The 17,750-nt window shown below is 35.0% G+C and overlaps 1 protein-coding gene across 2 annotated transcripts in view; it reads left to right on the top strand.

Annotated features, from left to right (window-relative positions):
• EPHA6 (EPH receptor A6) overlaps positions 1-17,750 on the top strand; it is an 893,594-nt gene that overhangs the window by 128,900 nt on the left and 746,944 nt on the right. For both annotated transcript variants that reach the window (XM_049710017.1, XM_033433353.2), the window contains exon 3: positions 12,214-12,877. In XM_049710017.1, the coding sequence (XP_049565974.1) occupies positions 12,214-12,877 (664 nt within the window). The remainder of the gene's footprint in view (positions 1-12,213; positions 12,878-17,750) is intronic.

Raw genomic sequence — 17,750 nt, 5'->3', positions numbered from 1 at the left:
TTTTTCCATCTCCTCACTTTCAGTCTGTATGTGTCCCTAAGTCTGAAGTGGGTCTCTTTTAGACAGCATATATACAGGTCTTGTTTTTGTATCGTTTCAGCCAGTCTTTGTCTTTTGGTTGGAGCATTTAATCCTTTTACATTTAAGGTAGCTGTCGAAAAGTATGTTCCTATTACCATTTTCTTAATTGTTTTGTGTTTGTTATTGTAAGTCTTTTCCTTCTCTTGTGTTTCCTGCCTAGAGAAGTTCCTTTAGCATTTGTTGCAGAGCTGGTTTGATGGTGCTGACTTCTCTTAGCTTTTGCTAGTCTGTAAAGGTTTTAATTTCTCCATCGAATTTGAATGAGATCCTTGCTGGGTAGAGTAATCTTGGTTGTAGGTTTTTCCTCTCATTGCTTTAAATATGTCTTGCCACTCCCTTCTGGCTTGCCAAGTTTCGTCTGAAAAATCAGCTGTTAACCTTATGGGGATTCCCTTGTATGTTAATTGTTGCTTTTCTCTTGCTGCTTTTAATATTTTTTCTTGGTATTTAATTTCTGATAGTTTGATTAACATGTGTTCTGGTGTGTTTCTCCTTGGATTTATCCTTTATGGAAGTCTTTGTGCTTCCTGGACTTGATTTACTATTTCCTTTCCCATATTAGGGAAGTTTTCAACTATAATCTCTTCAAATATTTTCTCAGTCCCTTTTCTTTTCTTCTCCTCTTCTGGGACCCCTATAATTGGAATGTTGTTGCGTTTAATGTTGTCCAGGAGGTCTCTGAGATTTTCCTAAATTCTTTTGATTCTTTTTTCTTTATTCTGCTCTTTGGTAGTTATTTCAACTATTTTATCTTCCAGGTCACTTATCCGTTCTTCTGCCTCAGTTATTCTGCTATTGATTCCTTCTAGAGAATTTTTAATTTTATTTATTGTCTTGTTTGTCATTTTTTGTTTGCTCTTTTGTTCTTCTAGGTCCTTGTTAAATGTTTCTTGTATTTTCTCCATTCTATTTCCAAGATTTTGGATTATCTTTACTATCATTACTCTGAATTCTTTTTCAGGTAGACTGCCTATTTCCTCTTCATTTGATTGGTCTGGTGGGTTTTTACCTTGCTCAGTCATCTCCTTCATCTGCTGTATATTTCTCTGTCTTCTCATTTTGCTTAACTTACTGTGTTTGGTGTCTCCTTTTCGCAGGCTACAGGTTCGTAGTTCCTGTTGTTTTTGGTGTCTGCCCCCAGTGGCTAAGGTTGGTTCAGTGGGCTGTGTAGGGTTCCTGGTGGAAGGGACTGGTGCCTGTGTTCTGGTGGATGAGACTGGATCTTGTCTTTCTGCGTGGCATGACCACGTCCAGTGGTTTGTTTGGGGGTGTCTGTGAACTTATTATGATTTTAGGCAGCCTTTCTGCTAATGGGTGGGTTTGTGTTCCTGTCTTGCTAGTTGTTTGGCATAGGGTGTCCAGCACTATAGCTTGCTGGTCGTTGAGTGGAGCTGCTTCTTAGCATTGAGATGGAGACCTCTGGGAGAGCCTTCACCATTTGATATTACGTGTGGCCGTGAGGTCTCTGGTGGACCAATGTCCTGAACTCAGCTCTCCCACCTCAGTGGCTCAGGCCTCACACCTGGCCAGAGCACCACGACCCTGTCAGCCCCTTGGCTCAGAAGAAAAGGGAGAAAAGAAAGAAAGAAAGAAAGAAAAATAAATAAAATAATTAAAATAGAAAACAGTTATTAAAAATAAAACAATTAAGAAGTAATAAAAAAAGAGAGAAAGAAAGAAGAGAGCAACCAAACCAAAAACAGAGCCACCAGTGATAACAAGTGGTAAAAAGTATATTAAAAGAAAAAAAGGACAGTCAGAACCCCAGGACAAATGGCAAAAATAAAGCTATACAGACAAAATCACACAAAGAGGCATACACATACACACTCACAAAAAGAGATAAAGGAAAAATATATATATATATATATTATAAAAATAAAAGGAAGAGAGCAACCAAATCAATAAACAAATCTACCAATGATAATAAACTCTAAATACTAAACTAAGATAGACATAAAACCAGAAACAAATGGGATACAGAAAGCAAACCCCAAGTCTACTGTTGCTCCCAAATCCACCATCTCAATTTTTGGATGATTTGTTGTCTATTCAGGTGTTCCACAGATGCAGGGTACATCTAGTTGACTGTAGAGATTTTATCCGCTGCTCCTGAGTCTGCTAGGAGAAGTTTCCCATTCTCTTCTTTGTTCGCTCAGCTCCTGGGGTTCAGCTTGGGATTTGCCCCTGCACCTGAGTGTAGGTCACCTCAGGGTGTCTTTTGGGGAGTCTGAGGTCTACTGCCAGCATTCAGTAGAGTTCTGTAGGAGTTGTTCCACATGTGGACGTGGTTTTGATGTATTTGTGGGGAAGAAGGTGATCTCCACGTCTTACTCCTCTGCCATCTTGAAGTCGCCCCTTCCAGCTATTTGCTTTTACAAAATAGGAACTAAACTCAAAATATTCCAACTCTTCCATCTCATTATTGTTTATTATAATTTTTTATATTTTCATATGACTTAAAATACCAATATATAAAACAATTCACTGTTGTATAGTATAGAAAAAACTCAGTAAAACAAAACTTACATACATGTGTTGAAAGGTAAACAGAGGCATATTAAAATTTCTAAGAATTTATTTGAGCTAATGAAGCCACATTCTTTCTTGGATGAGTCTCATATCCAGTCACACCTCAGATTGGGACTTGAACCCATGATCCCTGACTTAGGAGGGGACTCAAACCCACGTCTTTTAAGTGAAACTGCTCACCTGGTATCAGGACTTACTGAAGCTCAGGTTCTTTTGTCTCGTCACAGAAAGATTTCAGGGTGAGGCAAAATGATAGGCAAAGAGTGAGTTTATTAGCATAGGAAGCTTGTGAGAGATACAAGTGGGCAGGCAAGGGAGTGCAGCCCTGAGAGCAAAGAGGGCTACATTTTTATAATCAAAGAAAAAGTGGGCGGGGGGGGGGGAAGGCCACCTTCTTCATCATGTTGGGTAGATGTCAAGGCTTACATCATTAGTTCCTCCTTTGACCCTATGTGGTTTAGCTGGGACTGTCATGGCGCTATTGAAATTATATGTATTTTAGCAGAAAGGTGTTAACATATACTAAAAAATGGTTATTCATCTCAGGTTTTGGTATAATGTCCCCTTTCATCTAGTTTCTTTCCACTTTCCCCTATATTCCATCTTGGCTACGTGCAGAAATGCTCTTCTTCAAGGACCATTAACTCCCTGGCTTCATGTAACAATATTCAGACCCCATATCTATTGTCTTGTGTTTTAACTATCAGGACTTGTGGCTTGAGTGTGCCTGGAACTTGAATGCACCTGGTCTTCCTTCAAGATAGAGTAGGTTATTGGATTCTTTTCTTGAGTGGTCATCAGCTTACAACAGTTTCCCAAACTCCCTTAAAATTTCCTTTCTGTCTTTAATCCCCTATTGGGATTTTTAAACTAATTATTCTACTCTATCCCTATCACTAGCATTGATTTGAATCAGGCAGCATCAAACTAAAAGTGGTTAGGGTCACTCTGCCAACAGGAGCTAGGGGAAAGGTGTTTTTTATACAGCAGACATAGAAGCAAAGCATGGAAATTATTTTATTGGCTATAGCTTAAGTGGGTACCTCATTTAAGTGGGAAAGTCTAGATGGCTGTTTGTGATTGGTTGTTCTTAGGTTTTTATTTCCTAACCTTGGAGCATTTATAGGAATTTATTATAGCTTAGGTTTGGGTTTGCTTACACAAGCTGCCAAGGCATTAGAGCCACCTCAGTCTAATAGCCTCCTTGTTTAATTACTTTAGTACATGCTTCTGCAGGGTAGAATATCTTGTGAACTGTATCTGCTTTTATGGCTGGTTAAGTAGAACAGAGAACTTCTTCCATTAGTTATTTTATGAGTCTGTTTCTTTGGATCAAGGAGAGGCTTACATGTGATGAATAGAAAAGCTCTGTCTTTTGGAGTGTCTTGCTCAATGAAAGCTTTTGATTAAGCAAGAATCAGTTGTCTTCCAAAGGGTTGGCAGGAAGAATGTGTCATGAACCATAAAGCTGTTTGTTCTAAGAATGTACATGTTGGATAATGGTATGGTAAAGTTACTGTGGCCACAGGAGGAAACAAGAATTACACTTGGAAAGGAGAAGTCTATTATATGCACAGGATCCAGGAAGGAGGTCATCAAGGCCATGCAGGGCCACAGGGGAAGCAATCGGTTTTGGTCAAGTGACAGAAGACAGGAGTGAGGGGAAAGTCTAAGCCAGAGCCTTTATTGGGGTTTCTGTGGGAAACGCAAGGCAGGGCCCAGTAAACAGCTTAGGATTGGCTAGTTTGAATAATTCCTTCAGGCTTTGGGCTATAGGGTTGGTCTCTAGTTATCTGGTACCTGCCCCTGGGTTTAAGACAGAAGAAATACTGGCTTGGTGTGTGAGAGTTAGGTAAGGAAGTAGTTGGGCCTATAGACTCCGGTTTGGTTGGTTTGCCTATGAAAGATATGCTCTAGTCCCAGAGCCTTTTGGTATCTCTAAGAATTAGCTAGCCCTGGGAAAGACAATCTCCCCTAGGCCAACAAGTCACCAGTAAAACATCATGAAATACAGAAAATGAAGTTTAGAAGGCCTGGTTCTAATCCTTGGCCCATGCAATTCCTGGGTATTGAATTCCTTATCAGTAATGTGAAAATGAAAATATCTGTCTCACTTTATTGGACTGATGAGGACCAAGTAAGTTAACATTTGTGAAAAAGCTTTGATGGTATAAATTCAGTATACAAATAGTTGCCCTCAGGAATCATTATATCCAAGGTGCTCTTGAAGTTTACAAAAGAAAGAACCCTTTGGTGTACAACTGATTCTTGTTTAACCAAACCATGTACATCTAAATATTTCACAACTGGAGAATAATTATGTGTTTGGTTTTTGTTTTAAATAGGGGTGAAAACTTTTACCCACTAAATATATGTAGTACAGGACTGTGCTGCCAAAAATTATATGCATATAGATTAGTGTTATACATTATTTTTTCTATACACTCTTCTCCCTCTGCCTTATTGAATCTTGTAATTCTTTAAGGTTAAAGTCCAGTCTCTCCATCTTGGCCAAACCTGCCAAACCACCCTCATTCACTAGTGTTGCTATCCTTTGGACACTTACTCTATTTACTATATATACTGTTTATTTGTTTCTTATATTCAGTTCTGTGCTGTCAATTATGTTTTCATAATTTATTACCTTAAAATATTATAATAAGTCCAGTAAGAGCAAGCAATTCTTGTATCTAATTTCTTCATTCCTTGTATGGAATTTAATATATACTGTAAACTCACTAAATATTGTTTTTTGCTTATTAACACATGATCTGTAGGATCAATGGAGAACTTTAGGAGGCAAAAGAGTTTTGAGGCAAATGTTTACATTAACTACCCAATAATGAAGCAGAACATAAAAGTTTTTTATAATATTTAACTCTCTTTGATATTAAAGAGTAATTATAGTACCTTACACCCCAAATTGGATTTTTTAACCTTTTTTTTAATTGAAGTATAATTTACAGTGTTTTACAGCAAAGTGATTCTGTTATGTATATAATATACATATGGTTATATATGTATATATATATTCTTTTTTAGATTCTTTTCCATTGTAGGTTATTATAAGATATTGAATATAGTTCCCTGTGCTGTACAGTATGTCATTGTTGTTTATATATTTTATATATAGTAGTGTGTATCTGTTAATCCCAGACTCCTAATTTATCCCTCCCCTGCCCAACTTTCCCCTTTGGTAACCATAAGTTTGTTTTCTATGTCTGTGAGTCTGTTTCTGTTTTGTAAATAAGTTCATTTGTATCATTTTTTTTTAGATGCCACAAATAATTGGTATCATATGATATTTGTCTTTCTCTGTTTGACTTACTTCACTTATTATGATAATCTCTAGGTCCGTCTATGTTGCTGCAGATGGCATTATTTCATTCTTTTTTATAGCTGAGCAATATTCCAGTATATATATGTGACACAACTTCTTGATCCATTCCTCTGTCAATGGACATTTAGGTTGCTTCCATGTCTTGGCTATTGTAAACAGCAGACATAGCTTCCATGTCTGCTATGAACATTGGGGCGCATGTATCTTTTCCAACTAGAGTTTTCTCTGATATGCCTAGGAGTGGAATTGTAGGATCATTTGATAACTCTATTTTTAGTCTTTTAAGAAACCTCGATACTGTCCTCCATAGTGGCTGCACAAATTTACATTCCCACCAACAGTGTAGGAGGGTTCCTTTTTCTCCACACCCTCTCCAGCATTTATTATTTGTAGACTTTTTAATGATGACCATACTGACCGAAGTGAGGTGATACCTCATTGTAGTTTTGATTTGCATTTCTCTAATAATTAGCGATATTGTGCATCTTTTCAGGTACCTGTTGGCCATCTGTATGTATTCTTTGGAGAAATGTCTGTTTGGTCTTCTGCTCATTTTTTGATTGGATTGTTTAATTTTTTGATATTAAGCTGTTTGTATATTTTGGAAATTGAGCCGTTGTCAGTAGCATTGTTTGCAGATATTTTCTCCCAGTCTGTAGGTAGTCTTTTTGTTTTGTTCATGGTTTCCTTTGCTATGCAAAGGCTTTAAGTTTATTTAGGTCCTATTTGGTATTTTGGTTTTTATTTTCATCACTCTAGGAGATGGATCCAAAAAAATATTTCTGCAATTTATGTCAAAGAGTGTTCTGACTATGTTTTCCTCTAGGAGTTTTATAGTATCCATTCTTTCATTTATGTCTTTAATCCATTTTGAGTTTATTTTTGTATGTGGTGTTAAAGAATCTCTAATTTCATTCTTTTACATGTAGCTGTCCAGTTTTCCCAGCACCACTTATTGAAGAGACTGTCTTTTTTCCATTGTATATTCTTGCCTCCTTTATCACAGATTAATTGACCATAAGTGTCTGGGTTTATTTCTGGGCTTTTTATCCTGTTCCATTGATTTATATTTCTGTTTTTGTGTCAGTACCATGCTGTTTTAATTACTGTAGCTTTTAGTCTAAAGTCAGGGAGCATGACTCTTCCAACTTCGTTCTTCTTTCTCAAGATTGTTTTGGCTATTTGGGGTCTATTTTGTTTCCATACAAATTTAAACATTTTTGTTCTAGTTCTGTGAAAAATGCCATTGGTAATGTGATAGGGATTATATTGAATCTGTAGATTGCCTGGGGTAGTATGGTCATTTTAACAATATTGATTCTTCTAATCCAAGAACACGGTATATCTTTCCATCTGTTTCTGTTGTCTTTAATTTCTTTCATCAGTGTTTTATAGTTTTCAGAGTACCCGTCTTTTGCCTCCTTAGGTAGGTTTATTCCTAGGTATTTTATTCTGTTTGATGTGATGGTAAATGGGATTGTTTCATTAATTTCTCTTTCTGATATTTTATTGTTAGTGTATAGAAATACAACAGATTTCTGTGTATTAATTTTGTATCCTGCAACTTAACTGAATTCATTGATTAGCTCTAGTAGTTTTCTGGTAGTGTCTTTAGGATTTTCTATGTATAGAATCATGTCACCTGCAAATATTGACAGTTTTACTTCTTCTTTTCCCATTTGGATTCCTTTTATTTCTTTTTCTTCTCTGATTGCTGTGGCTTGGACTTCCAAAACTACGTTGAATAAAAGTGGTGAGAGTGGGAATCTTTGTCTTCTTCCTGATCTTAGAGGAAATGCTTTCAACTTTTCACCATTGAGTATGATATTAGCTGTGGGTTTGACATGTATGGCTTTTATTATGAAGAAATAGCTTCCCTCTATGCCCACTTTCTGAAGAGCTTTTACCAAAAATGGATGTTGAATTTTATCAAAAGCTTTTTCTGCATCTATAGATGATCATACATTTTAAAATATTTATTTATTTGGCTGCACCGGGTCTTAGTTGTGGCATGTGGGATCTTCGTTGCCATGTGCAAGATCTTCGTTGTGGTGTGCAGGATCTTCAGTTGCAGCATGCAGGATTTTTTTTTTTTAAGTTGTGTCATGTGGGATCTTAAGTTGTGTCATGTGAACTCTTGGTTGTGGCATGTGGGATCTAGTTCCTTGACCAGGGATCAAACCTGGCCCCCCTGCATCGGGAGCCTGGAGTTGTAGCCACTGGACCACCAGCGAAGTCCCAAGATGGTCATATGGTTTTTATCCTTCAATTTGTTAATGTGGTGTATCACATTGATTGATTTGTGGATATTAAAAAATCCTTGCATCCTGGGATAAATCTCCCTTAATCATGTTATATGATCCTTTTAATGTATTGTTTGATTTGGTATGCTAGTATTTTGTTGAAGATTTTTGCATCTGTGTTCATCAGTGGTATTGGCCTGTAATTTTCTTTTTTTGTGATATCTTTGTCTGGTTTTGGTGTCGGGGTGATGGTGGCCTCATAGAATGAGTTCAGAAGTATTCCTTCCTCTGCAGTTTTTTGGAATAGTTTCAGAAGGATAGGTGTTAACTCTTATCTAAATGTTTGGTAAAAATTCACCTGTGAAGCCACCTGGTCCTGGACTTTTGTTTATTGGGAGTTTTAAAATTACCTATTCAATTTCAGTATTGGTAATTAGTCTGTTCATATTTTCTATTACTTCCTGGTTTGGTCTTGGGCGATTGTACCTTTCTTTAGACTTGGGAATGGAAGACGTTACACTATTCCTAGAGCTTTAGATGGCTGTCCCCATTCATTTCTCTAGCTACAACCTTCTTGGTGAAGCAATGACCTTGAGCAATAGGTAATATGCTACTTAGATCCTATGCTTTCCTTCTGTACCACACGGTAGGTAAGACCCCTGAATTCCCTGCTCAGATGGCTTCAAATCTCCTTTCAAGAACTTTAAGGCTTCTTGTTGGGGGTCCATCCTCCAAAGGGTGAACTGTGCTACTGGTATGCTCAACCTAGGTTGAATAGAGGACCAGAGTTGGCATCTTTTTGTAGCAGAGGAGGGACACAGCTGGGACATAAAGACTGGGATGCTCATATATGTGCTTGTGTGAAGTCCTTCATGGTATGGGATTTACCTAGCATCAGGGAAGAAATAGAAATGGGGTTGACTAAGGTTAGGAGTTGGCTCTGGATGGACTACCACATGCTGGCATGAAATTCTGAGAAGTCCAAATATTTTAAATTTGAACCTGGCCTTCCAGTATCTTTCTAAAGTAGGCAAATGGAACATACTTAGAGTTTAATCTTCTTTGAAGAATGATTTATCATTTAAAAATATTTAGACATTTGGTATGTGAGCTCTATACTTCCATTCTTTCCTTGGACCCCACATTTTTAGAGGCTCTATTTATTTTAATACTTGGAAATTGTAACTAAATGTTATGTAACTGTATAAATACAAATATAACTTGGTGTAAATGCAGTGTTTTCAAAGGATACATTATGATTTAAATATGATAGCATATCTATATCTACTAATGACAATATATTTTTAGTAAATTTCCTAGCCTTTTAGATCTTATAGCAATCTTGAATTTATTTATACTCTTATTTTAGTGAATCATATTCAAATTTAAAAATCTAATTTAAATTACTTTCAGTATTCTTGGATAAGATTAAATTTAGCAGTTGATACCTTTTGGCTATTTTGGTATCTGAATCCCATTCTGATTTCTTTCTTTCCTTTTTTTTGATTATGAGAGAAGAAACACTATTGTTTCTCAAACATCATTAATTTAACATAGAAAATAATTTACCATTTTGTTAAACATCCTTATGTAGTGCTTTGAAAAGAACCACATTTCTCATTATTTGCAGATATTTTGTTATTTCCTTATCTCTTGGTTCAGATTAGTCCTGATTCAGTGTATGCGTGTCATATTCTTCTCATTCCTGATCTTTCTTTCCATCTAAACATTTTTTCCAAACCCAACATATTTTTAAATAAAGATATGTAATGATTTCAGAACTTTTTTTTCTGTCACAGATGTAATTTTTCACTTTTATTTAATCTCATATTTTAGGAGAATTGATTGTTTGATGAGAGTTGTTAATACTTTTCATTAATATGAAGAGATATAGTCTGAAGATGTTAAAATGTAATTATTCAAACAGAATTTATTGACAGTATATCTCTATACTCCTATATGGGAGAGTAGAGGGTGCAGTGTAGACAGTAGTAATTACATGCATTCCCTGAGGAATAAAATCAATTCTGATTAGAAATTTATCTGAAATAAGAATAATCACTGGATAAGTATCTTAGAGGCTCTCCAATGGGAAAAATGCTTAGAATTTTGGACACTTATTTTGACAGTTCTCAGATTTTATTAGTTGTATCTTGTCTTACTATTTATATTCTGAATGGTTAGCTTACCATTTTAAATGAGCTCTGATAGTTCTGGTTGCCTTTAAATTTACGTGTAAGAGTCATATAAGACCTATAATATTGTTAGTATGAAAGGTATTTAGATGGGTAATTTTATGTGCCTCTGTGAGATTTTTGAATCACCCCTGATAAACAGTGGGTGTGTTTTGTAAAATTGTATCCACAGTTCTAAAGGAACTCATTGTTTCTTCTGGAAAATACCTTCTGAATTTCAAGCAAGCAACTTACAAATGAAATTTTAGATACAGAATTGTTTTTAAGTTTGTTTGATGGATAATATAAATTGTTTATTTGTGGAAATTTAAAGTAGATAATTGAAAATATTAGTGTTTCAACAATCCAATAGACTGAGGAAAGAAACCATTCTGTTAGAAACTATATTAATTGAAATTCCACCAGTCTCGATTAATTAACTCTCTACAGTCAAATAAAATAAGAAACTGCAAACTGGATGAGTTAAATAAGCTTATTATAAATCACTGAAGTGTGGTATCAAGAAATAGAACACATTCACTATAGAAAACAGTTTATCATTTCTACTGTATTTTAATAGAAATGAGAAATTATGACCAGTTATGTTTTTCCAAAAGACTGTAAAGTTACCAGAATGTGTTTTTGTTTATTGAAAATTATTATAACTTTTATTATACAAATAAAATATACTTACAATCTAAATTTGTAATATAGAAGTATGCAGTGTTAGATGTATAAATAATGCCAATGCCAATTAATTTCAATGTACTTAAACATTTTTACTAAAATTAAAAGAAAGGTAAGTTTTTTCTATTCATATAGGTGGCAGAATGCTTGTATGTAAACATGCAGAAGTGAAGAAAATCCAATGATCTAGCTCAGAGTAAAAGCCAAAGTGTTTCCAATGCTTACAAAGGCTTTTTTGCACCTTCTTTGCCTCTCTGTTTAGTGCCCGTTCAAGCTGTTCCTAAAACATACCTATACCCTCCTGCCTCAGGGATTGGTACTTACTCTTTCCTCTTCACTGCCTCACCTCTAAGACATTACTTAAATGTCACAACCTCAGTAAGGCCTTCTCTGGTCATACGATTTAAAATTTCAACCCTCTTCCCCATCTCCCTGCCTTATTTTTTCCCATTGTACTTTCTACCATATTTTTCAGTTGACTCATTTACAGTTTTTATTGCGACTCCTCACTTTAAGTAAGATCCACGAAGGCAGGGAGTTTTTGTTCAGGTAGTGCACTGCTGTATTCCTAGTGTCCAGAATAGTGCCTGATAAATATTTCTTGAATAAATCTAAAGCCTTCTCTATGTCTATTTTCTATCAAAATAGACATGTAAATATTTAATTGAATACTGATGAGTATACCTCAATTTGTGGCAAATTGGATATGAAGACAAATGGGTAACTAGAGTACATTTGTCATTGGTCTAGTTATTTGATCACATAATAGATGCTATTATAGGTTGTTTATAGAGTACTAGAAACCATTTAAAGTTCTTTACATATATTAACTAATTTATGCCTCACAACAATCTTATGAAACAGGTACTCTTATCAGCTCCATTTTATAGTTGAGGAAACTAGAGATTAAATAAAGTATCCCTTGATGTTGCAACTAACATGTAAGAAGGTAAGATTCATACCAGGACAGCTGGTATGTTCAGAACGTATTGTCTTAATGAAAGCCTCCTGGTTAAAATCCTGCACCATTGTTGCTTTGCTTTGCTTTATTTGTATACTTTTTATTCATTTTTCTTTCAGCAAAACAGAAAATTTTTGAAGTAATCGTATATGTTCGTGGTTTCATAATCATTTATTTTATTTTTGCTTTTTGCAGTGGGATGCCATCACTGAAATGGATGAACATAATAGGCCCATTCACACATACCAGGTATGTAATGTGATGGAACCAAACCAAAACAACTGGCTTCGTACAAACTGGATCTCCCGTGATGCAGCTCAGAAAATTTATGTGGAAATGAAGTTCACACTGAGGGATTGTAACAGCATCCCATGGGTCTTGGGGACTTGCAAAGAAACATTTAATCTATATTATGTGGAATCAGATGAGTCCCATGGAATTAAATTCAAGCCAAGCCAGTATACAAAGATTGACACAATTGCTGCTGATGAAAGTTTTACCCAGATGGATTTGGGTGATCGCATCCTCAAACTCAACACTGAAGTTCGTGAGGTGGGGCCTGTAGAAAGGAAGGGATTTTATCTGGCTTTTCAAGACATTGGGGCATGCATTGCCCTAGTTTCGGTCCGTGTTTTCTACAAAAAGTGCCCCTTTACTGTTCGTAATCTGGCCATGTTTCCAGACACTATCCCAAGAGTTGATTCTTCCTCCTTGGTTGAAGTAAGGGGCTCTTGTGTGAAGAGTGCAGAAGAGCGTGACACTCCTAAACTGTATTGTGGAGCTGATGGAGATTGGCTGGTTCCTCTTGGAAGGTGTATCTGCAGTACAGGATATGAAGAAATTGAAGGTTCTTGCCACGGTAAGAAAGAAATATTTAAATAATTATTCATGCATTCAAATGATGGTTTTTTAAAGGTAAATTGGCTGTATATTTATTTTCAAGTAATACATTTTCGAATACTATTCCTGGAAGAATTAATTGTGGAAGAAATTAACTCATATTAACTATAAGATAATTTCTGATTTTTTTTCCTCCTGGGAATGGTGTATGAAAATGTAAAATAACTTATATACCATGACAAGTGTTCTTGCATATTGCCTTCAGTAGAATAGTTGCTGTATGAATTGCTATATTTACCTGATTTTTATAAAGGAAAGCAACATCAGTAGCAGCAACAAAAAGCAAAAGGGATCAAAGCAGGCATTTGCTTAACTTTTATGTTTTGGTGGTCTGTAGAGAATATGACATTTAAAGACAGTTTGAAAACAATTCTTTCTTTCATGTTGAATTGTAATAATTGAATAGTACCTAGGTAAGCTGAAATTATATTTAAATAAATGAGGAATTCATATGTTTGCATATGAATCATACATATGTTTAAAAATATGTAGGATAGTTTATAGGAATGTTATATGTTTGGTGATTGAGTACTGAGTATATCAGAAATTAATTTATCCTTTGCTACTATTAAATACAATTTCCTACCATATAACACATTAGCTTTTTTTGTTTAAATAGCAGTACTTGTGCAAGATCGAATTGTTAGGAAGTATGAACACAGTGCAATGCTGATTAAGTTTAAAACCATACCTTTCATGTAGTTATGATATGAAATATCTGTAATTTTCAAGATAAAACCATTTTTTATTTGAATCATTTTATGAAGGCTTATTAATCTAATAAATATATACACTTAAAATTTTTGCATATCCCCTGATAAAGATAATTTATATCAATTATGTTTGGATTTAGGACTCATAATCAAAATACAAATAAAGAAATAAAATTAATGCTTGGTAAATAGTAACATAGTAGAGATCTTTTCCTCTCAATGGTAAATTATTTATAGTTATTTTTCTATAGCACCATACTGAATTTACTTACTTTTTTGGTGATGTTCGGTGGTATGTTGCCACCCATTAAAAGGGATGAAAGTAAATGAGAAAAAAACATGTTTGTTTCTATATAAGGGTCAGTGGTAATATATGTGAATTTTTAAATGTTTTATCTATTTATGAAACGCTTGGGGTCTTGAATGCTGAAAAAGTTCACTAAAGCCACCGGTGATGATTATGTTTGGTCATTTGAAAGTACTGTTTGTGTGAAAAGTCTGTAGTATATTTATTTAAAGTGTGAGCCAACTTTCCGTCACTATTTAATCGTTAAAATATATTTCATTGAAATTTATATAGATTTAATTCAAAATTTTTATTCACCTGTAACAAGGATTTAGAATGAAACAAAATAAGTTATCAATATAAATGATCCTTTGAAGGGGCACTATAGAATATTTTACATTGGAAAATGCAACATGAATAATTTTTCAGTGAGATTAAGAAGACAATAATAGCCAAGGATAAAACATATGACATATACTAACCATGTAGTTTTACCATATTTTATATTAGGTGGACGCTGGATATTGGTAAAAATAATAAAGCTTTAAAATTATTTAAACAATAATTATCTAAGGATTTATGTGATTAATTATTATTAAATATATTTTATGGCATTGATCACAGAATTAGAGGTAGTGACAATCATTGATGACTAGATGTTTTTTGCTTAATATGTCTGCTCTGTGAAATTTCATTCTTGTTTGCATGCCTGAAAATTCCTTCAGTTGTTGGCAAAGATGACTTTGGATATATGATAATTATCAGCTTATCTAGAGCTACTGCTAGACTCGTTCATTTTTATGGCTTGTTATCTTTATTATTATTTATTTGACTGCAGAAATGAGAGAGTGGGTACAGTACAAATGTTCATCATCTTCTTCTAGCAGATGGCAGAAATTGGAAGTTTATACTTGGATTCTAAATCCATGGCTTACTAACTTCCTTATCCAAAAATAAATTAGTGGTTATAATCAATTAATGGTAAAGTATATGGAAAACTATTACATGCAAACACATGTGCCTGGTTCCAATTGAATACAATGAATTGCTATTTACAAACAGAAAGGAAGTGGATGTGGAGACCTCATTTTTAGAGGAAGGTATCTTACACTATCACTAGTTTCCATTTTAAAGTATTTATTTAAGTGTGTTCTTGATTCTTCATATTGCCCCTTTCTATCCTCTGATAATAATTTTTTATCATGGATTCTGTTGCAGTCTGTCAACAATTTATCTCACAACCAAATCTCAGAATTACCTATAACCTACATGAAAAATTAATTGAAATTTATGTGAATAAAGAATAGCTCAGGCAATAATGTGACCATATGTTTTTATATATAATGAGAAAAGAAAAAACAATGTATATCATTTTCTTTTCTTCTGGCTTAGTCTATTAGAGCTTTTATTTTAGCTATTTTTTTGAGTACCTACTATCTGTTAATCATTTTGATAGGTAGTAGAGATAAATATAAATAGAGGCATATGTTTCAATGATCTATTGCTATTGAGGTAAAATAACCCAAAATTTAATAACTTAAAGCCATAATAATTTATGATTTCTTAGGGCTCAGATGGGTAATTCTTCTGCTTATTGTAGAATAAACAGAGGTCACTCATGTAGCTGAATTCAGCTGGGAGATTAACAGGGGTTGGAATGTCTAAGATGACCTCTTATATTCCAGAGCCTCTCTCTACATGGCCTTACATCATTAAAGAATCTGACACAAGCTTTTTAACAGTATAGTGGCTGGCCGAAGAGGGAGTTTTTCACATGGCCAGGTATAAAGTGAGTATGCGAGGGGACTGCAAAAGGGGCTGAATGCCTGTAAGTATGTTTATAGGGAGCTGCCAGTGTAACATTATACCACAGTCTTCTCTCTTAATTCTTGTGACTAATGTCCCTCCTTCATGCACAAAAGCCCACATCCTCCCAAAGATCTATTCCATTATGGCATTGTGTTGAAGTCCAGAAGAGCTTCAGTGAAATCTCTTCTGGATATGAATAAAGCTTCATAGCTAAAGCTCTCCTTCATCTGGAGAATTAAAAACTAAACGAGATGTTATCGTTCCTCACACACACAACACACATGGGACAGGATTAGGAAAGTTGTAAAAGATTCTCACATTCCTGAAGGCAGGGAACATAGCAATCACTGGTCCATTGTGATTCTGAAATCCAGCAAAGGTCATCAGAGTCCCTAATTATAGAGGCAAGGACTGTTCTTTGCTTGGAGCCCAGTTCTGCAACCTGGGATTAGTTCTCTGTGGCTCTTTGTCTTCATTACTCTTGACTTTGCCCTCTGAGTTATCCTCCTTAGTTATAAGAATTTCCATGTGGCCAGTTGCTAGTTTCACCATCTTTCAGGAGAACTTCGTAATTTGATCCACAACATTATGAAGTACTTTTTGTGTCTTCCAAGTTATCACAGGTAGTATTTCTCACCAATTGTTGGTTGACCTTTCATTATCTCCAATAATAATTAATTTACTGCTCTTCCATCCTCCAGTCACAGCCTTCTTGCCACCCTTCCAGCCTCCACAGTTTTTTCATTACTAAAGCAAATGCCACATGTTTTAGCTTTTTGTTAAAACAGTATCCTTTATCCTGTATAAGTTATTTGCTTACAATCTGGAAATATGGACTGGGTTCAGTTGCTGGTTCTTCTGCTGGTTTTATCTGGGTCACTCAATGCCACTGCAGTTATTTGGAGGTTTAACAAGGCTGGACATCTAACATGGCTTCACTCACATGTCTGATACTTCATCTGAGATGTTTGAGGCCCTAAAGTCGCTTATTGTGTAAATCCTGATAGCAATTTTAATACATTTCATTTTAGGAAATTATTCTATTTTTTCTTTCTCTTCCATTAGAACTAGTTAGTCATTGTGCCATTAAAGGGACTTCACAATTTGGCCTTGTCTTATTATTTTCTGACTTTGGCAAATTCTGTCTCCTGTTTTGTTTTTGTTACTTTTGAATAATCCATGTATTTTTCATGTTTCTTGCTCTTTTTTTTTCATGTTTTATCTAGCTGCTTGGTGTCCCTTTCCTCTTCCTTTTCTGTGGTGGAATTTTATTCATCCTTCAGGGTCTAGCACAAATATATATATCACATATATATAGCACGTATATCTGTATCTTCACAAAGTTAATGTCTCTGTCATCTGTGCTATAATTTGTTCTAATTATTTATGTGCCTGTTTTACCAGGGCTGTCAGATAAAAGAGATATATTTAAAAATCATTTGTGTAATGAAGGGTAAGGAATTTATTGATGTGAATGATAAGTAGTACCAGGTTCTACTGAATGATAAGTAGTACCAGGTTCTACTGAATAGTTAGAGGTATACTGACAGAATGCTCTGTGTCTTCATATTTCTGTGAAATAGGAAAGTTTTCTTCAGGGAGGGTTGTGGTATTTTAGATCTGGAAAGCCTTTGAAAATATTTTTATCCCTCATTTTATGAATCAGGATTCTAAGTTATAGAGAACAGAATTTTATTCCCTGGGGCCACTTGGTAACTAATACTAGATTTATAACTAAAGCCTAGATAATTCGCAGACTGGTCTTTGTGTGTCTTTCCTCCCTCCATGTCTCCTTCTCTCCTGCCCTTCTTCACTTCCTCCCTTCCTTTCTCTTTCTCTTTCATTTCCTTATTCCAAGCATCCATGCCCTCACCTTGATGCTTTAACTTTTCCTGCCTGCCAAACAGTACAGAGGAGCCCTTAGTTACTCATCATTAATTAGTCCCTTTTTGCTCTGTGTTTATTTTGTGGAATCTGATATGGGCACTGTTAGAACAGTATCTACACATCCATTCTGATATTTA

The sequence above is a fragment of the Orcinus orca genome, chromosome 5 (assembly GCF_937001465.1).
Source record: "Orcinus orca chromosome 5, mOrcOrc1.1, whole genome shotgun sequence".
Taxonomy (NCBI): Eukaryota; Metazoa; Chordata; class Mammalia; order Artiodactyla; family Delphinidae; genus Orcinus; species Orcinus orca.
Note: the sequence above shows the minus strand (reverse complement) of the source record. Positions and strands in the feature narration are given on the sequence as shown.